At 45.2% G+C, this 21,672-nt stretch overlaps 1 protein-coding gene across 1 annotated transcript; it reads right to left on the minus strand.

Annotated features, from left to right (window-relative positions):
* Positions 1-1,211: 1,211 nt before the first annotated feature.
* Positions 1,212-21,074, minus strand: LOC117748818 (ankyrin repeat and fibronectin type-III domain-containing protein 1). The gene is made up of 18 exons (XM_034558905.1): positions 20,871-21,074; positions 20,395-20,602; positions 16,812-17,009; positions 16,080-16,193; positions 15,766-15,863; positions 14,697-14,787; positions 10,141-10,248; positions 7,616-7,715; positions 7,092-7,224; positions 6,672-6,791; positions 6,282-6,497; positions 5,046-5,212; positions 4,690-4,840; positions 3,748-3,916; positions 3,445-3,611; positions 3,143-3,350; positions 2,292-3,016; positions 1,212-2,199 (listed from the first exon to the last, which is right to left on the minus strand). The coding sequence occupies exons 1-18, from the start codon at positions 21,072-21,074 to the stop codon at positions 1,894-1,896; spliced, it is 3,483 nt and encodes a 1,160-aa protein (XP_034414796.1). The 3' UTR covers positions 1,212-1,893.
* Between the last annotated feature and the right edge of the window lie 598 nt (positions 21,075-21,672).

Raw genomic sequence — 21,672 nt, forward strand, 5'->3', positions numbered from 1 at the left:
CGCTACAATAACGGAGGCCACGCCCACTGACGTCACCCATCGAGCCCTCCTCTTTTGGACCTTTCTGGTGCTACATTTGGAAATGCTGCAGGTTATTATCACGGCAAGATGTTGCTAAGCCTGTGTTGACGTTTTCTAGCGTTAGAAAATGTTAATCATATGCTGAAAGATAGTCGCTAGAAAAAAGAAACAACTCAACAGCCTGCAGTTGGAGATGTGGAGTTGGACGTAAACAGACGGTTCTGATCCCAACGTAAAGTTGTGAGCTTTCACAGACTGGATAATGTGAACAGAGAAATCAAAACATGGTTCCCAAAAAATAACAAAAAAAGGATGGTTTAGATTGTTAAGAGGCCTTATTTATTGTGTAGTTAGAATCAATGCTATTTGGGTAATGGACATAATCCACATACGAGAGACCTCCATCAGGGTGGAGGATCTGTTGAGTTTGACAATGTTGTTGGATGAGATTATATTCTAAAGCAGGAGGTGGGAAATGAGAAATAATAATAATAATAATAATAATGAAAACAAATGTTTTTTAAACAAATTATGTTTGTATGAATGTTCAAGATAGATATACTTCCATCACAAATCAAACCCTTAGCTGTGCGTGCATCTGAAGTTTCTCTCATCATCATTGTTTTGTCATATTCACACATTGCAGGTCGTAGCAGTTTGTTCATGGGCAGAAATGTATTTTTAACCATCTCATCATGTTGTAAAGTCTTTGCATGTAGAACTTAATTTGAAGTCTGGAATATACAAAATGCTGCTTTGCTAACAAACACCGGCCTCTTAACAACAAGTCGTCCCTTTGGGAGACCCCGCTCTAGACTGGTGGGCACCATCTTCTGATGCATCTGGGAATACCACAGAACCAAACACAACAAAACACTGAACTGGTTAACTTTGAGCACAGCGTGAACTACAGTACTTAAGAGGTACTCAGCACAATTCTGGAAGGTTAACATGCTTTTTTCTCCATCTATTAGAAAAACAAAACTCAAGTATTGCTCGTGTTTGCTCTGTTGTGAAAATCCAAATGGGCTGGTTTTATTTTGTGTCACAACATGAGTATTTGTTAGCTACACTACGACTGAGTCTACTATACAAAGATTTTACTGCTGCACAAGGGAGAAAAAGAGCACCGGAGAACCAGTGCCAGGTTCTGAAAGATGCCCGCTTCATCCTCCTCCTCCTCTCTCGCTCTCACTCTCTATTAAGCTCTCTCTCCCTTACGTGGCTGTTTCGCTACCAGACAGTAGAGTGCCCAAGGGCAGTTGAGTGACAACCTGACGGGCCAAATCGCCAGGCCGATAGCGTGCTCAAGCAGCGACGCCAGCCCCCCCCCCCCGGTACTTCTCCCTTCCTTCCTGGCATCTGGTCCAGGTCCAGAGCCCACATCCTGGGGACGTGGGGCCGGGCGGCTGCAGCCGACAGCTCTTTGGGAATGACACAATGAGAGAGTTCATAGCGAGAGCTGTGCCCGCGTGTGGCCGGGTAGGATGATGCTGCCCATGTCGTTTTGGCAACGTGCATGGCCCAATGTGCCGTCACTCGTGCCAGAAGTCAAAGTGTCGCTCTATTAATCTCGCTCAGCATCACAATCATTTTCACAAATGATTCCTGACAGCACAAAAACGTATTTTCTCATTGTTCCATTTAGCTCATTTGGCATCCATGTGGGGGTCTCTGATGTTCATAGAAACACATGTCATAACAAGAACACAGCAGAACAGAGACATGCCGTAGCTGCAGTTCACACCAGAGTTAGAGAGAAAAGGAGCCTGTTTTTACAGATGTAACAGTTCCTTCATTTCCGTACACATTTATCTCTTTAAGAGAATCTCTTAAAGTTTTCCTTATCTCCTTTTTTCTCTTGTGGAAGTGTCACACTGTGGTGGCGCGACTGTGTTTGAGCGCTAGTGGCGAATACTCCTTCACGCGAACGCACAGTTTGCCCCTGAGCCACGGGTTCTGGAGCTCCAGGGGACAGAAATCATCCTGAAGCCACTTTTCTCTGTTGTCCACAACGAGCACGAGTCCAAAGTGCTTGAACTGTTCCGGACTGTAGTACACACACTGCTCCTGTTCATCGCCGCCACTGCTACCGAGCATGCGCCGCGACACGACGTTCATCTCCTGCACCACTAGCTGGATCATCTCCCGCGCTGACGTTCCTGGAGTTACACAAAGCTGAAACACAGGAGGAGACGATTAGACTATTGTCACAAACACAACAGCTGTTTAGAGGTGGACTGCTTCAACGTGCCAAAGCGGATCTCTACCTTAACACTGGTCTCCTTGGGCAGGCCTGTGCGATACTGTGGGTACACTCTGAGTGTGGCATGACAGCCTTTCCTGAGGGCAGCGGGTGACTGCGAGGAGAGTCTCTGTGTGCCGCTGTCCTGTGATAAAGTGCGCGCTGGTGGAAGCTGTGGTAGGCAGCGCTCGGCCGAGCAACAGCGGTCCACTGACGAGGGCCTGGGCCATCTGCGCTGTGGCGAGGTGGAGGGTGAGGGGCAAGTAGTGTGGTAGGAGTAAGACTGGTGGGCTGAGGTGGTGGAAGGGAACTCCAGGCTGCTGGTTCTCACACAGAAGGCCTGTCTCTTCTCTGTGATGTGCAGCAGCTCGATCTGCCTGCTGGGCAGGATGAAGTCACTGTCAAAAAGCTCCGGGCCCCCCCTTCGCCTTTCCACTCCACAACGAACCCCTCCGCCACACCGCTCACCTTCCCTCCCGTGCTGTGGCTCCGAGGCCTGGAGGACATCTGGCGTGGAGTCCCTTAGCGACCCCGCGACGCGCCCACCCCCGCCGAGACACATCCCTCCTCCAGAGCCGCTCCCGTCGCTACGCAGGAAACCGCGCGACTCCAGCGGCGCAGAAGATGAGAGGGGCGAGGGGGGCAACAGGTCCAGCTCACGGGGACTCTGGGCACGGCTGGAGTCGTAGTCACTGTCGGTGGTGAGGAAGACTTCAGAGGAGCCCTCCTCGTCCGATAGTCCGGCAAAATCTGCAGAATGTGAGAAAAAGTGCTTGTAAGTAAAAAAATGACATTTTTCTAAGTTGCATATGGAATCCTACATGTATAACATAACCATGTAACCTCCATGTTTCTGTTGCAAGAGTTGATTCAGACCTGAGTGCTTGCGGCAGGGTTCGGGTGAAGGCATGGGCGAGGGCATGAAGTCTGTCTGAGAGGAGGGGGACGGAGGCTTGTCGGGCAACACTTCCTTAGAGAAGTCAATTATCCAGCTGATAGAGATGCCTCCTGTTGGCTGCTTGTAGCGGGCATATTGCAGGGCGTCCATGATCCACCTCGCGTCACGCCACACATCCTCCATTTGCTGTTGTACAGTCAACAAGATTAATAGTGGATCTCAGTAATAATGCCATTTATTGTTGGAATAATTGGAATATATATATAGCTGTGTTATGTACCTGCATTTGTTCCTGGACCTGCTGATGTTTCTTCTTAGCAGCGAGGAGCTCGGCCTCAGAGAAGGCCTCCCTTAGGGCCTGCTGGGACATGAGAGACTCCAGTTCCAGCAAAGCCGACACTCTGCAGTACTGGCCAATGAAACTGGGGCAATAGGCATTAAAGTGGACTGTGGGAGAAAGGGAATCCAACAAGGAAAAATGCATGTAAAACACTGTGCCATTAAACACAGGAGGAACATATAGATGTGGAAGGAGCAGTTGGTGTCTGTATTCCCATTTCTGACCAAAATCTGATATACTGACCCAGTTCAAAGATCTGCAGGGGCAGGGTGAGGAAGCCAGAGCGAGGGGAGTATGGGTTATTCTGACCAGGAGCTGTGCACACTTCATCTGAAGGTGGCAGGAGAAGCAGGAAGGACACTTTCTGCCCAAACTCCACCACTTCCTGGCTATAGATACGGAAGTCCTGCACCTAGACACACAGAGAGACAGGTGATCTCAGGCGGCCTCTGGAACCACAGGAATCCATTTAAGGAAGTCTCACCTTAAAACAGTGAAAGAATACTGACATTGTGTCCACTCAAATCTCACAGTTATAGGGTATGGATCACAAGCCGCTATGCCTCCATGAAGTACAATAATAAGTACGTAAGTTTCATTTAAGAGTCTTGAAAATAGACCTGGAGGCTCCAACTCCAATAGCGGAAACCAGAAGTAAGAAATATTTGTTGCAATTAGGGGTTACTGCATACCACTAATGTTGGTCTCTTTAATGGAGCAGGTCAAGAGAAAAACTATCTTACTGCCAATCCCATATTTGTTGTTTTAACATCTGTATTCCCTTTGGAAACAAATAAAGTGTCTTTATATACATACTCATGTTCATATTTGTGTAACTTTGAATAGTGTATATCTGTAGAGGGCTTGGTAAAGTGGGTGGTCAAAGGTTAAAGTCAATTGGACAATGATTGCCATTGTGCTGGAATTTAAAACCATGTTCTTTTACAGAAATCATGTAGAATTAGTGGTCTAACCAGAACTGGATGAACAGCCACTGGAATTATGTTCACTGCTTTGCCTCTGGAACTTGGCTGGATATTTTTCTACCGAGTTCCATGATATCAGTCAAAATCAGACAACGCAAAATAGAATTGTTTTGTATTTGGTAAAGAAATGGCTTTAAATGTCACTGTAGAATCGTATGCTTATGGGCAAAGACCCAACGTGTTTCAGGTGGACTCTGACCTGATTGCCAAGGACATTGATGTGAGCCATCAGGTCTTTGATGGCGCTGCGCAGGTCCTGTAGGAGGCGACGTGGAGCACTCTGATCTTCTTGGTCCATTTCCATCGCCTCCTCCAGAGAGCTGAGCGCCTGCAGCCACTGCCACTCCTCTCTGAAACGACACACATGTAGAACACACCATTAATCCACATCACAGGCATCTGTTGTCATTGTTTTTGCCTGAATGCTCAGGTTTGTAGTTCTTCACTTTCAATCTCAGCCATATACAAAAACAGACAAAGGCAATCCATCGCGCTTCACACGCATCCCGAACCCACATAAACTGACCCACATTAAGAACGGCATATGATCCCCACCTGGACACGTTGCTGTTGTCCCGAATTTTGGTGTGACAGAGGACGTTGGGGAGTTTCTGGGGCACCAGCGCTTTGATCTGCTCCACTGATGTACACAGCTTCAGGTAGCCCAGGTACAAGCCTGGAGACAAGATCTTCCTGCTCCGCCTGTGATACGCCAGCTTCTCCTGTGGAACAGCAGGTGGAGAGAGACGAAGTAAGAGGACGGCATGGTATTGTTGACTGGGGTCTTTGTGTGGTGACACTGATTCTAATTGTGTGGTGACACTGATTCTCACCTCCCATTCATCTGAATGATTTAGTTTGAATGTTTTTGCTGTCGTTAGTCCTTGAGAGACCTAAAGGTCTAAAGGTTTTTCAATATGTTTAAAGTGGAAAATAGCCCAACAGCAGATTTTCATGTATTTCATCATACAATTTGTTCATAACTGGTCACGAAACAAATATTTCAGTGAATTGTGGTTTTGCCAAAGGGAGTCTGCACCATTGTTTTGGAACCACAAGGCATTCCATCAATGGTATCAGGTTTACGGGCTATATAGACTAACTCAAATTGTGGTTTGCTTCCAGATTGTGATCGTTCTGAGCAAAAGAGCCACACGGCATTAGTTACAAAACACAGAACAACAACAATTAGCAAGATTGTCATCGTCGGGTCCACAATGTTGAAATTAAAATGTAACCTTCCGATTTCCAGTGGCTGAACGAGAAGCTGTTAAAAATAAAGTGACTGAGATGATTTACGTTCATGTTGGGTTTGCATCTAGCCAAGATTTGACCTGAAAGCTGGCTTTTAATTAATTTGTCATTTCAAAGGGGGAAAGAAGGAAACAAATGGAAGAAGAGAGTCATGATAATTATTGTTGGTCTAAATAAAGAGCGTCTGCACAAGCAGCCCTCGTAATTGGAAGCACATTTCAATTTACATTCCTATTGTTTCAGCCGTGGAGCCTCGTGTTTACTGGCTTTGGCGAATGAGAGTTTAAAAACATTCAAGCGATACCAATAGATAAATGTTTCCCAGTGTTTTTGGGGTCACATTGTTGTTGACAAAGTGCCTCACACGGCACTGGTTCATCTTGCAAAGAATGATCCTGATAAAACCTGCTGACAAACCCTCCGACCATTCCCAACTGCTGTGGAAGCAGCCTGTCTCCGGAGCAAAAGCAAAGAGAAAACATTTTCCAAAACTGAACAAACTACCAATCACTGCCCGTCTCTCCCTGTAGGACTCACGTGGAGTGTGATGAGCAGCATGTCCAAGGCGGTCGGCTCTTCAGGGGACGAGATGGACTTGCGTTGGAGCTGCAGTTTGCAAAGCTGCGTCCAGCGAACCCCGTCCAGGTTTGGACAGGCATTCATGTCCTTGAGGAGCACCAGCAGGGCGTTACCATGCTTGTCTTTGATTGGCTCAAAATACACCTGACCAAGGTCCTGGGTTCCCAGCATTCCCTGAGGAAAGATGACAGATAATAGTTGTGCTATACATGCTTTAAAAAAAAAAAGAAGAGGGTATTAATGAATAAAAATGTTCAGACACAGAGGTCACACGGTCGTAGTTACCACAACCAACACAATATACATTGCACAATAATAATCCCAATAGTCTACTCAGCATTTTCCTACCTGTAGATGGGAGACAGCCTGCAGCATCTTGAGTCGTGTCTGCAGAGTGCAGGAGCAGGATGACTGGGAAGGAACAAGACACTGCTGCAGCCAGGGAATCTCCTCCCACAGATAGGATACCTGGCACATTATAATAACACAAACGTTTTTCAAATGTACTGCAAAATATAAGTTTATAATATAAAGTATTAGTAACCGACGGATAATGTAATAAATAATTAGTTCGCAACAATGTTTGTAGCAATGTGTCCATGTAAAAAAAAACAATTTCTAGCATCATCGTGTTAAATAAATAATTCCTGTTTGGAAGTTAGTTCATTTTTTTTGTAGTTATATGACTATGACTATTTTTTAAAGTGGTTCATCAATTATCTGAGGAATATATAAAAGTTATTTCTTTATCTTTGTATGTCTGTCTACCTTGGTAAACCAGAGGAAGTCCTGCATAAGGGAGCTGGAGTAGGAATCTTCCACCTCTACGATAGGAATCTGGTCCTCTGGAGTCACCAACACGTTGTCATCTCTGTAGAGGATGGACGTCAGATAGAGACCTCTGGAGAGGAACACAGAAAATGTACACGTGATGAGACAGAAACACTTTTCTGCTCTCTTTCCTTGATGTCTGAAGGCGTTGGACGTTTGATGGTCTGGCATTACAATATGTTCTCAAAGTGAGAAAATATCAAAATGACTACATATAATTAGAAATGTGATTATTAGACCCAAAAGCGAGTTGCTGCTGTGAAAACCACGACACCATGAAGTCACTAGTATAATTAACAATGAATAATGGAAATAATGGGATCTCTCAAAAATGAGTACTCATTAAAAACAGATGTGAACTAACAAATTAAACACAACGTTGGTAATACACACATTAATAACAATTCCTTTCGTATCTGAAGGATCCCCAACTCCAGCATGGAGGTCAACACAGCATCTACCTTTTCAAGCTTTTAACAAATTTGCTGGTGGGTTGGAAGAGGTGGCGGAGGCTTTTGGAGACGGAGTGCTTCCTCCCTTGCGGTGGAGCTTTACACTGTTCTGTGTCGAGAAGACGGAGACAAGAAAAAAGAAGTTTGTTAATTCGGAAACAAGAGAATAAGTCAGTTGGATTACTTTTGAATTAATATTCTGATGGTCCCGCTTGATGCTTAAAGTCAACGCACTTGCGAGAAACTGTGGAATGAGTGTGATTGGTTGTCTGATTTTCCTGCTAACGCCAATGAATACCTCTGTCCTGACAAACTTGAGAAACATCTCTTCTAGTGACAGGCCGTTACCTAATTGACAGCAAACCTGACACGTCCAACAACGCGGTCAGAGTGGAATGTTTTTCGACGTTTCATGCGCTCCAGTGGCGCGACACCATTTGACTGACATGGTGGCTGCCAACAGCAGACTATGGGCCTTGAGGGAACCACTAGCTCTCCTGTCCCAGAGGGACACTAACCTTGTGTATATGCATGTGTGTGTGTGTGTGTGTGTGTGTGTGTGTGTGTTTACCTGCACATACTAAAGCTGCTGGACCATGGCATGTCTTGAGCTCCAGCCTTACGAGTGGAGCCAAGGAGCTGCAGTAATTTGTGTGTGTGTGCCTGTATGTGTTTTAACCCTTTGCTACTCACTGACAGGGAGGTCAGTTAAGTCTGTGGGGACATGTTTATTTTTAGTGGGCCTGGAGGGGGTTGGAGGCGAGAGTGAAAGGTGTGTGTATAAATGCATGTGTGTGTGTGTTTGTGTGTGCGCCTGTTGGTGAGATAACGCACCTCCCAACTCATTAGAGTCCCAAACCCTTCACAGATTCCCTCTCCTCCCCTCCCAGGTGATCTTACTCCAGGCCCAGGCCACTTAAAGTCAATAAATCCCCCCATTCAGGACCCGAAAAAGAACTAATTTTCCCTTCAGGTGGACGAGCCGAGTTGTAGCAACAAGAAAAAACAGCACCCCCTCGACCCCTCTCACCTCCCCAACTTTCTCTTTACTCGCGAGTCTGTTCACCTCGCGTCCTCCTGGCCTCAGTCCGTGTTTGACACTGAGTAAGACAGACAAGTAGGGCTGACTGCTGGGGTGCCTGTGTTAGTCAAGGCCTCTTTCACAGTTTAATTAATAGTGTTTGGACAAGAGGGAGAATGTGGCGTGGCTATAAGCCGGGCTGCGACGGAGGTGCGTACATGGACATGTGGGAGAGAGTCAGAGCTGAAAGAGAGAGCATGTACTTGAATATTTGTGTCTGTTTCATGTACATGTGTATCTATGTGTGTGCCTGTCTATCTTTATGTGTGTATATGTATGGACAGTAGACAGGACGCCCGGCAGGCTGTGGGGGGTGCAGAGGGGAGGCAGCAGTAGTCAGTGTTAATTTATGCCCTCTCCCGACTCCAGCCCAGGACTCGTCTCTTACAGGAATAACAAACATGACCCCGGGACACGCCACCTTGGCTACCGTGCCTGAACTCTCAAGCTCAATCAGTCGCCGTCTGAAGAACCGAGAACCACTCAATACTGACTATTATATTGCGTCTCGCCCTATTGCAAATATGGTCTGGCCACAGTGGACAATAGTAAGTGGGAGAGTGTGTTTGGGCATGTGGGTGTGCGAGAAAAAAAGAGACAACTTGCTCAATGCTAAATGTAGTTTGCCGTCATGTAAAAGACTCAGTGTGGACAGGTTTTGACACTTATGGGAGCAGCTTACAGCCTGCAGTGTTTGGGGATATAAACAGCCTGAGTGTGAGAGAAGTTGATCTGCATTTTGTCACAGAGAGAGAGGTATTCAACAGAGGAAGGGCTGAGTCATGGAAAGATGTAAAAGGGTGTGTGTGTGTGTGTGTGTGTGTGCGGGGGGGGGGGGGGGGGGGGGGGGGGTTGTTGTTGTTGTTGAGAGGGAGGGGAGGGTATTATTTTTGAGGTGGCATGCCGTCTTAGGGTGTACGGCCCCCAAAGTACTTGTCGTGCCTGAGATTGTAAAGTGTCCGTCAAGGTGAGATGGAACACAGCAATTGGTGAGACGTGTTACACCTGCGTGTTGAACCGTCCATTGCTCATGTTCGTGTTTGTTTACGCCAAGAATATTTCTAAAACATGAAGTAGACGGTGGCTGAAAATTCAGATGTGTTTGTTTAAAATGTGACAGGCACAGTGAAAATGACTCAGGTTTATGTCAGGAGCTCATAGCACAGCTCAGGGTGCATTTCACTTCCATTCAGCTACTTCACTCCAGCTGATACCGGACATAAGAACGGATCTTAAGGTCATGTACTTTTAAGTTCTGCCTCAGACATGAATGCATATACTTCCATAGTTAAATGGTATAGCATGTGCACATCTACAGAGTACAGCACGTCTCTATCACTACACGGTTTGGGTTTCACCCGGGGTCAGCTATGTAAAACGCTGAAGCTCTCCTATTACTGTTCAGCCTTCTAGGTAAACACGCCCACCAAATCGATCAAAAAGTTGTTGATACCATGGCAGACACAGTGGCGGTGAGCTTCTTTTATTTGCCCGAGTAGCTGGTCTAGTGCCTCCTTCTGGCCTCTCTGACGTGGAGCACGGCCATCGATATCCCTCCAACCTGCAGACAGAGGTGAGAAAGACGACATTAGAAGAGTGACAATGCAATGTTCCATATTTATCAACAGCCATAGCGCTGATATAGGATATCTAGACAGGTCTCTTTGTACTCTGTATTAATAATGGAGAAGCAAAGCATAGCTCAGGACCACTTTAATCCAGAATGAAATATAATATATATATATATATATATATATATATATATATATATATATATATATATATATATATATATATATAATTACTTTTGTACTTTTGAACAAACATTTGTGGTCCCGGGGGCATGAATCCTTAAGCTTGTTACATAGAACCTGATCTGATAATCAAACTTGGGGAGAAGAGCAAAAACATCTTTTGCATAAGAAAAGCCTTCAGGGCCATTCTGTTCTCTTCTTTCCATGGATAACTACTCTGGTTCTCTTCAGTTCTGATGCTATCACAGCATCTATGCTCATCTCTATAGGACCCCTCGTCTCTATAGGGGCCCTCGTCTCTATAGAGGCCCTCGTCTCTTTAGGGGCCCTGGTCTCTTTAGGGGCCACCGTCGTAGTTTCGATTGAACTACCAGTCGCCTCGTCGTGTCGCATACACATACAACTCGCCCATAGCTGCCAGTAGCTCCTTACAGGATGATGACTGGTCCGGACACCGGCTCTCCGGACACAAGTGCGTTGCTTGAAGCCTGACCAGATGGGGTGCGTTCCAATCTACAGTGTACATAAATAGTACACTCACTACTCCATGTACAGGGAATCTCTGTTCAGGAAAATGTCCTTGACAATATGTCTCAATTCAAGGGATACAGAGCTGTAACTTCAATATTGGTTTGGCTTGCATAGCCCTGTCATAGGGCTCCAGCGAGGCGCAATGACAGATGGGTCACCTCTCCTGTCAACTTGCGACGAAGGGAAGAGCTGATGTTCAGTGTTTTTTCCGACACATTTCCCTTTGAAGTGAGCATTTTTGGTTCCTATTTGGAATCTTATTCAACATTGCTGAATACCCTTTATTAGATAACTCTGAGGAATGCAGCTATGGATTTCGTTTTGATCTCTGATCCTGCTATTCTTGCACCTCATGATATTGCGAGATTCCAGTTATTGTTCAAGGTAAGAGTGTTCACATATTGCTTTTATTGGCAAAGATGCACCCGCAGGGCGCTGGCAAGCGGTTCATCTCAGTGGGTCATCAAAAAAGCCCTGGGAGCATTTAAAGACATTTTTAACATCAGTTTGCAGAAATGAGCTGACAAAAGGGAGTGCCCGCTGTATGTTTGGTCCTGCAAAAAAAGGTATTTAGGTATATCAGGTTATTAGGACATCAGTGCATATACCAATCTTCTAATACTCCAAAATGGTAGTTTGAACACCAGGACAGAGAGAGACGTCCTTCTTTGTCCTGTATATTTTCCACTGTGGAGCCATGCTTTCAAAGAGTCTGCTTGATTGTAAATCAGTCCTGAATAAAGAAACATCCAACGTTGACCACCATTTTTTTGTTTTGTCAGCCTTGTCACATTTATATTATGGACAGGCGGTTACTGGGGAAACATGCAGATTGTCCTACCAGTGGAATGTTTGAATAACAGTATTTATTTGAAATAGGTAAACCTGGATATATGGACTATAGAGCAATAACTTTGGTTAGATGGCAATAAACTGGACTTAAACTGACACTTTCACTATTGTATGACCATACAGCGCGTACGTCAATGGGACTCTATGTGAGGTTAGTCTGGGGATTGGTAGGGGGTTAATCCAATTTTACTTGGGACCCCAACAATTCTTGGGCTGCCCCTGTTCCTGAGGCTTCCAATAGTAGGAGTGTGAGGTGTGTGTGAGGGCCTGCTTCTCAAACAGGTCTCGTGTGTACTATAGGAAACAGCACCCACCCCAGTGTGAGAAGGCTGTGGTTGGCTGACAGACAGACCCACTGAGCACCACTGCTACTGGCTGCTACGCTCACTTTTGGGCTTGGAACAGTCAGTATACACACACACACACACACACACACACACACACACACACACACACACACACACACACACACACACACACACACACACATAGAAAAAGACACACAAACATGGTGTGGCTGCCCCAGTAACACCCCACTAATCCCACTCTGCTTCGCTGAGCAAAAGATTCTGAAAGTACATTTATTGTAATACAACCTCTATCTCTGTCTGTTTCTATTCCTGTGTGTGGTTTTCTTCCCAATCATATATACACAAACACATACTTTCCCCTTTCCTCCTCGTAGAGCACGATATCTGCAGAAAACGACCCTTCAGCACCTTCTGCGTAGAGTACTGTGGTAGTAAGCCAGCATCCTTGCTTGCTCACTGGAGGACATGTCAGCGATAACCCCCCCCCCCCCCCCCCCCCCCTGCCACCATCAACCACCACCCTGCCCACCATACCCCCCCCCCTCAACTCCCTCTCCTGGAGCCCCCCCGGAGGGCGCGTGGGGCTGAAACACGGTGAGCTCTATTCCCGGAAAGGTGCCTGTCCCGACAGGACAAGCGGGCCCTTTAATGGGCGTCTACGGCCCGGTATAAGGCCCCCACTGTTGGGGCCGCGCCGCGTGCTACAGCACAGACATGCAAATATTTCCAGTGGTAGGCCCAAATGGAAAACACAAACACGCAACATCGAAATTAGCTCTGAGAGAGGGAGGGAGGTGGACAGTAGAAAAAAAAGAGAGGGAAAGCCCAGTCTCCTAAAATGAAGACGCGCACACACACACACACACACACACACACACACACACACACACACACACACACACACACACTGGCTGAAAATCACTGTGTGCTGATGAGGACAAACATGTTCATGTGTTCCCCAGATGTGCCCTGAGTGTGCCAACACACTCACAGTACCTATGTACACTCTCTTACAGTAGGTAGACCTAACATACTGCATACAAACAGCTACAGTATCACGGAACTCAGCTCATGAATCAATACCATGAATTAATCCCTTCACGTACATTCATTAACTTACTTACAAGTCAGCAAGTGTTATCTTATACTATTTAACCAAAACAAACATTTAAAACTCTGACAGAAATAGACAACTTAACATATAGATAGAGAGATAGACAGACAGAGAGACAGACAGATAGCTAGATATATAAATATATATAGACAGAGAGACAGACAGACAGACAGACAGAAAGACAGGCAGATATACAGATAGATAGATGGATAGATAGATAGACAGACAGAAAGACAGAAAGACAGGCAGATATACAGATAGATAGATAGATACAGTAGATAGATAGATAGAGAGACAGACAGACAGACAGACAGATAGATACATACAGTAGATAGACAGAAAGACAGACAGATAGATAGATAGACAGACAGACAGACAGACAGAAAGACAGGCAGATATACAGATAGATAGATAGATACAGTAGATAGATACAGTAGATAGATAGAGAGACAGACAGACAGACAGACAGATAGATAGATACAGTAGATAGATAGATAGATAGATACAGTAGATAGATAGATAGATAGATAGATAGATAGATGGATAGATAGACAGACAGATAGATAGATAGATAGATAGATAGATAGATATATAGATAGATAGATAGATAGATAGATAGATAGATAGATAGATAGATAGATGGATGGATAGATAGATAGATAGATAGATAGATAGATAGATAGATAGATAGATAGATGGATGGATGGATAGATAGATAGATAGATAGATGGATAGATAGACAGATAGATAGATAGATAGATAGATAGATAGATAGATAGATAGATGGATAGATGGATAGATAGATAGATAGATAGATAGATAGATAGATAGATAGATAGATAGATAGATAGATAGATAGATAGATAGATAGATAGATAGATAGATAGATAGATAGATAGATAGATAGATAGATAGATAGATAGATAGATAGGGAAAGGAAGAAAAAAGGGTCAGAGCTGCTCTGGTGAGCCAACACCTCAGCTGTTGTTGCACATGACTTCACGGTTAACTTCTTGGCTGAACCCGGGCAGCTTCTTCTGCCAGCCAACCCCAAACGCCATCCTGAGGCTATGGTTACACACTCTGACGTCCACAGAGGGGGTCCCGAAACCCACCCAGTCTGCTGGCCCTGAAGGGTCCAGCTGTTGTCCTTTCCCAATGATGTCAAAGCAATGTTGAAATGACGTTGGAATTATCAAATCATGTGAAATTATGCAAAGTCCAAGTCTCTCTGTGTGTGGGAAAGCTCTGAATGATTGTATCATTCATGCAAGATGTACACACAACGCACGTACACACATCTTGAAGCTAAGCTCTGTGTGAAGACAATTTTTTCAGGGGTGTTCATTTAGTGAAGTAAGCCAAAAGCCCTCAGGGCTCTTGTTTGGACTGGAAGGTTTATGTATTAGGCACATACATGAACATACACATGTGCGTTCACACTTACTGGAAGGTGCAGCGCAGGCAGGGATGGAAACTAGTGGAGGCCCCCAGCCCTTCATGTTGTAGGCTGACACCTGGACATAGTAATAGGTCCCCTGTAAGGACAGGACACATGACAGTTAAGGCACCATATACATATGTATGTGTATGATTCAGTGCATCTGTTTGTCTCCTGCTAGGTCGCTGTCTGTCGTCATTTCAGTGTGATGGCTCTGTCTGTCTCGGTGCCCAGTCTGCAGACAGCAGGCCTCTGTCTCTCCTTTCTCAGCCAGATCAATCAAACCAGCCGCCGACACTTCCTGACCTCGCCTTGACCCCTGTCATGTGACAGGAGTGAGCTTTGGCTGGCAGCAGGGGTCTTAAAGGGGGGAAGGGGTTTCTCTCACACAATAACAAACAACCAGTGGAGCGTCCATTTGTCTACATGCCCGCTTAAAAATGCCAAACATAAATCAGGTGGCAGGCTACCAAGCTGCTCCTTCCATCATTTTGGAGGCTGTTTCGCAACTGTTGCTTATGAATGGTCAGCAGCCAAGACTTTCAACAAATAACAAATAAACTGTGTTTTCCAATTGTGTTTAGCAGGGCCATACGTCTACACCCCCCCCTCCCCAGCATTTAGGATTGATAGTGACTGAAACTGAAGAGTCACTTGGGAAATGCCGTCATATGTCACCGAAGGCAAAGCTTGAATGGTAATAAAATCAGGGGCCTTCGTGTGGATGAATAGCTCCGCAATTTTAAATCAGTCAGTACCAACAGCTGGAAAAGCGAGAGCTTAGTGTGTCTTTGTGTAGCTTTGTGTCACCCTTAAACAACGAGATAATGCATGATTGAATTCTTCTTATCTGGTAGCGCTTCGGGACTGAAGTGGAAGAAGAGAAAATAGGACTATAGGACAATAGGGGGGGGGGGGGGATAGAAAAACATAAATCCAAACCCTCAAAACAAGTCTCTCATGTATTCTTAGTGCAGCAGCTCCCGAGATGATTCTTCCTGATTCCTACTGATCGAACCGTCATACTGAACAATATAGTTCAGACCGTCATATACAGCGGAGACAGAGAACTTACAGAAGTGAGTCCAGTGATGTTGCACTGTAGCAGAGTGGTGTCCTCCACCACCATCTCACCAAGCAACGGACTTAATGAAGGAGCACTGCTCCAGCTCACTGCAAATACACACAAACAAAAACAGAACATATTGTTAACTTCAATATACGCCTTATGAACACAATAAATTGTTATAAAAAATGCTTGTGACGACACGGTTTCTGGTACTATTTGCGCTTGTCATCTGCATCTCATTTAGCACCAGAGCTTTACATATTGTGTGATATTGAGTAAATGGTTCTAAATAAAGCGGCGGGACGAGCACGGTGGCTGACCTTTGTACTTCGTAACCACAGCAGAGTTGACACAGAGAGGTTCCTGGAAGTCCACCCTTAGGCTGGTGCCGCTGCTGACAGACAGGTGAACGGCACTGGGGCCGTCTGGAGGGTCTGTGGAGGAAGACGGACAGAAAGGTGGCAAGTAAATAAGTGGAGGCAGGTAAACACAAGCAAACACACAGCCCTTCACGGCGTAGTATTACCATTATAATGGAGCGAGCCCATGCAACTGGCAGCTTACAAAGTCTCAAGTAGGGCTACAGTCGGTAATGGAGTCGACTATCTTCACAAATGAATGTGGATTCAGTCGAAACTCAGAAGGAGTGAGGATGTCAGTGATTGTGATTGTAACGACACAAACGTCATTTTGACATGTAGAATAACAACGAGAGGATCAAAGTGCACATTTAGATGGCAGGGAGGAGTGTGTGCGTGTGACTGAGTCTACTTTAGGGGGTGGCTGTCTACCCTGCCACTAAGCGTGTCATGAAATGCCTAGAACGAATTAAAGCAGGAATACAGGCGTGCTATGTTTGCACACACACACACACACACACACACACACACACACACACACACACACACACAAACACATACACACACAGTCTTGTGCTAGGCTTTCCTAGTGTGGAAGCCATTAACTCGGCCCAGACAGAATGTCAGCAGAGAAAAAGGGAGCAAAAAGACGACTGCTCGCTCGTATGAGACTGCACGTCTCCCAAGCCTTACTAGCATGCTCGAAGCCTGTCTGCATGCGCCGGAAGAGCCGGAGCCTCCACTCCCAGGCCTTTAGCTGCCTCTCCCGGTCAGATCCCTCCCGCTCACCAGGACCCTCGCTCTGAACCTGGGCCTGAAGCTCCGAAACCCGCCGCTCAGCCTCCTGCACCAAGGTGGCCAGATGCACTGCTCGGCCCTCCAGACTCACGACTAAGAAACACGCGTGGGAGAGAGAAAGGTCAACACATGTTAAATGGAGAGTTTCATCACCCTTAGGCACGTGTTAAAGTGACTCCAATCATTCAAACCTACTTTGACATCCAGAAAAATGCTTTTATATACACATGTCAAAAGGACAGTCGAAGCAGCTCAAAGCGAAGCAATGGTGGACAACACATTTGAGGGGGCTGTTTTTTCAACCAAGATTCAAATCGTAATGCAAAATACTGTGAATCGACGATAGTGAAAACTCTTAAATTAAAAGAAAAACACCATGTGGAGGTTTTCAGGAACAAAGCATGTGTTCATCACAACATAATTTACTAGCATAATTAGAGCCGTACATATTGTGTTGGTTTTACTTTGATCAAGTGCACATGGCTATACTGATATTGTAGTGGCCTGCAAAAGTGGCCTACAAAAGCAACTGAAATTACTTTTGCGGGGACTCTTTTTAATGTCTTTGTTTGCCAAAATGCTGGCAGATTCCTCAATAAACTTCATTTAACTAAGCAGTCCCTCTTTAGGGATGACATCACCTAGAAAATGACACAAAATGTGGCAATGAAAGTGAGAGGGGCACGAGAGGGAGGAGTATTCTTCTTTTGCGGTTGTAATGGAACGCAAAATGGTGGGAAAATGCATAGGCATCATTTTAAACGGCCATTGTAAAACTATTTTTCTGCAAACTTGTGGAAAAATTTGTAAGAGTCATCTATTTATATCATATGCCGCAGCCTCACACAGCCTCCATCAGAGGAATGTTTTTCTGAGAGCGGGTTGGGTGTTACTAAAATGTGAACAATGATGTTTACTTAAACAAAACAAAAACACATAACTATTGCTGCAAAAAAAAAATGTTTTTATTTATCTCCCACGGTCCTTTGACTGAAGCTTTTTGTTTATGATAATGATTGGAATTATTAAAATCATGTGTGGTTAGTGATCGTGGCATCACACAGAGATCAAGAGATTCCAACGTGGACAGAACCCTTGTAATAAAAGTATAGATCAGGTAATGCACAGCTGTTAAGGTAAAAAAAGGACAGTAGCACACTGTACTGTACTTCTTTGGTGGCTGGTCAGTCTGGGAGTGTTTGGGACGGGTGTGTGTCTGTGTTTAGTCTGTGTGCTCTGTGTTTGTTCATTGTAGATTCCACTGTTGAGCGTTAGATTCCACTGTTGACAGTAAGTTTAAAGCCCCGTGTCAAAAAGTCCATCTGGGTGTTTCATTCTGCGGCTCTCTCGGTGTCTCCTCACTGGCTGTGAGCTTCTCTTTGAATCTGAGCGTCTCTTCTGGGTGTCAGTTTTGTTGTTCTCTTCAACCACTCGTGTGAAGACTTAGAGGCTGTCTGTCACTTTTAAAACACTTTTAACGCCAGTCCCGGGGGTTAGGGTTAGGATTTAAGATGGGGATTATTTCTGAGTAATCTTTGAATTTATAGTCTTGGACAGATGGAACTATCTATTTGTTTTTGAATTACATTTCCAGCCCTTGCAGGGCTAGAAAGCGGTCCAGATGCTGTCACAAGTGTGTACGTGAGTCTTGACTTGTCCTTATTTCACATCAAGGCTGGGATTCTCTACAGCACATTAAAGTGCCTTTGTCCTATTGAAAGCCACTGAGGGATTTATAATGTGAATATGAAGTTGCTTTGGAGAATTTGTTTGATAGTCTTCATCTGCCTTTGTCTCTCTGGTAACCACACACTGAGTAGTCAAGCATATCAATATCAATAAGCATCAGAGTCAATTCCTTTCAAAGCTAATGGAAAAGTCTGCAGTGATTTTGATGTAAATTTTCCTCAGATGGAGTTTGATTAGTAGGTGCTTATAAAAAGTGAAGCCTTTACTTTCCTTATGGGCTGTTGTTCTCTCTATTTCTTTGTGTTTCAGATCCTTTGTACACACACAACTCACACACTCTCATGAGTTATTTAAGTTCTGGAGAGAGAGCACAATCAAAGAGCAAACTTCAGTAAACATCACTTTCCATTCAAGTGTTTTCAATTTAATGATACCTTTATAAGACGCCTGGCTTAGCTCTGGAGAAGTGTGTGTGTGTGTGTGTGCGCGCAACTACAAACACAAACAGCCTCGGAGCCTCACTGGCGAGTTCTAATCATTAACAGAGGAAGGCTCAGCGGATCACAGACAGTGAAAAGTGCTTATGAAGATGACTAATATTGCATCATGGTTACCACCACTTCATCACGTTTCATGTTTTCTCTGCCTGCACAGAACAGAAAGAGATGTGTGTTTGTCTGTAGATGAATGCATTACTGGTATGCACGAGGAGAGACTGTGCTTTGAGGTATGTGTGCATCGTTGCTTTGGGCAACACCTGCGGTTGCTTCGGTGGCAGCCGACGTTGCCGTGGCAGCGGCATCGACGTCCACATTGACAGTTGAATCCCATTCAAGAGGCTGTTGACGGCCAAACAAACTCTGCCTGCTATCAGTTCTGAGCCATGCTAAAGAATGAAATCTACATAGGAACACAACAGATCTGTCAGGAGGTGACAGTTGTGGTGTGGGGCCTGACTGGCGTCATACGTTGACAACTCCCGTTGGCTTTTCCATATATCACACGAGATTTGATTGGTGAAAGAATCGGGCAAATCAACTTGCTTCCTGCTCAAAGTCAAGGTAGCATTTGCTATGGTATGATTCATCTGTAGGCCAGCCAACTAAAGTAAAGAGCTGTCAAATTGTACGAGGAAAAATAGGACTGAAACATTGAAACATTGCTCTTTTTAAAGACTTTGTGGCAACCCCTGAGGTCTTGGATATTTCTTACAGAAAAAAAGATGAGCTACTTGAATCAATTTAATGTTATAACGAAAGTTACGTATGTAATTACGGTTCTATGAATCCTGGATGACCGCCAGAGTTCTTGGTCACTCGAAATTTTCGTGATTTCGCGAGAAGATTCCATAGGATTGATCTCGGGATGACACCGGAATTTATACCTGGCCGGGGGTCACCCGAGGTCTCACGTGACTTTGTTGCTATTAAAACTCGACCTGCGTGTGCGCGACACGGAAGATATCCAGTGCTAAGCACCGCCTCTGGCGGTCAGGAAGGATGAAATAGAACTATCTTTGCTCATATAGACTGTAACAACAGGCCGAATAGTAGCTTTTGGCAACCTTTTCGACCTCCCTTTCAATCAGTCACAGCAAGTGAGCACACTCCAGCAAGCAGGTGTTTGTGATTTGCAGTTACATGAAAAAATAACACATCCGATGGAACTACACAGCAAGTGAACGAAGCAGAGTACCTCACGAGCTCTGTAGCTTTTGATTGGTCCCATTCACAGTGAAATGATCCCCATGTGACTGGGTTGGTACTACAGGCACAGTTCCTCTACTCACAGTGGGGGCTCTCCTTCGCACCAGCTCGCAGTAGCAGCTTGGCCATGGGCACGTTGTTGGTCATGATAGCGATATCGAGGGGCAGGAGGCCCTCACTGTTTGGGGTGTTGTGGTCAAGCTCATCCAGACTGTACTGGGACAGAAGCATCTGTACCAGGTCCAACTCCTGGTGCTCCACTGCCTCAAACAACGCTTCATTACTCTGGAACTGTAATACAAAGAAAGCAAAGTTTAAAAAAAGCGTACTTTCTGACGTCGGGCATGTCAGCTTGTATTACTCTTCCTGCACACAACCATGTCCACATATAGGACGTGTTTTCTGTCTGCTCTACAATAGTGAGATGGGTGGGTGCAGGATTATATATACTACCTGAGGTTCTCTTACTTTCCAAGTCTATATGTTTTCTCAGACTATTTTTAGACTACAATATTCCTGGGCTTATTATTTTTTCCTTCCATGTCTCTCTCTGACTTACTATGGTGGTTTTGCGCAGCCTCTCCTTGTCTCCTCCCCGTACTGACACCACACTGTCCTCCAGGGCAGGGGCGTTGGTGCCCACACGGAACTTTCCAGACAAGTTGCGGTATAGGCGGCGAGCCGCGCTTGGCGAGGACAGGCTGGCCGACTTGCGGGTTAGGGCCGGCTGGTGGGCCTGGTCGCCCCTCATGGGCTGCGTCATCTTGGCAGAGTCAGCCCTGGAGGAGAGATGGATGGGTGAGAGACAGGAGGGATACTGCAAGTGAGAGAAAAGAGCGAACTGTGGGCTTTTTACACAGTATGGACAGAGTACTTATCGAATCCAGAGATCTCACACCCCGAGAGAAGATCGCGGTACTCTGGCTCTGGAAAACGGCACCAGGAGTTCATTGGGCTCAATTTGGCAATACTGGTTAAAGCGCCATGGCATCAGTGTCTTAAATGACTCACATTGTACTATATATCAGCCAAGAATATCAATTGTTGAAACACATTTAATACCTAGTGTTGATATAGCAATATGTATCGCAGTGCCTGTCCATATTTTTGGACTGTGACAATTTAAAGCAAAGAAATGTCCACTGCTACAGGGTTTATATTGAGAATGTTGAACAGCTGACCAAAGACTTAGTTTGCCATTTGAGCAATGTTGATTATCAGAAACAAAATGTTGACATACAAAAACTTGTCATAGTTTTTCCTATTGTTATCGCAACTCCCCTGGGAAGGTGGTTCAAACACCTGGCTGAGAACCAGTGATCTACGGCACAGTGATACATTACACTGATCTGCCAGATGGG

This window comes from Cyclopterus lumpus, chromosome 19, assembly GCF_009769545.1.
Source record: "Cyclopterus lumpus isolate fCycLum1 chromosome 19, fCycLum1.pri, whole genome shotgun sequence".
NCBI lineage: Eukaryota > Metazoa > Chordata > Actinopteri > Perciformes > Cyclopteridae > Cyclopterus > Cyclopterus lumpus.

Excerpts from the sequence above, each read along its gene's own strand:
- LOC117748818 (XM_034558905.1), bottom strand. The coding sequence starts at position 21,074 with ATGACGCAGCCCATGAGGGGCGACCAGGCCCACCAGCCGGCCCTAACC. Across the intron at positions 15,864-16,079 it reads TGTGGTTACGAAGTACAAAG|TGAGCTGGAGCAGTGCTCCT; the intron begins GTCAGCCACCGT and ends GTGTATTTGCAG. Across the intron at positions 5,213-6,281 it reads TGCTGCTCATCACACTCCAC|GAGAAGCTGGCGTATCACAG; the intron begins GTGAGTCCTACA and ends GCTGTTCCACAG.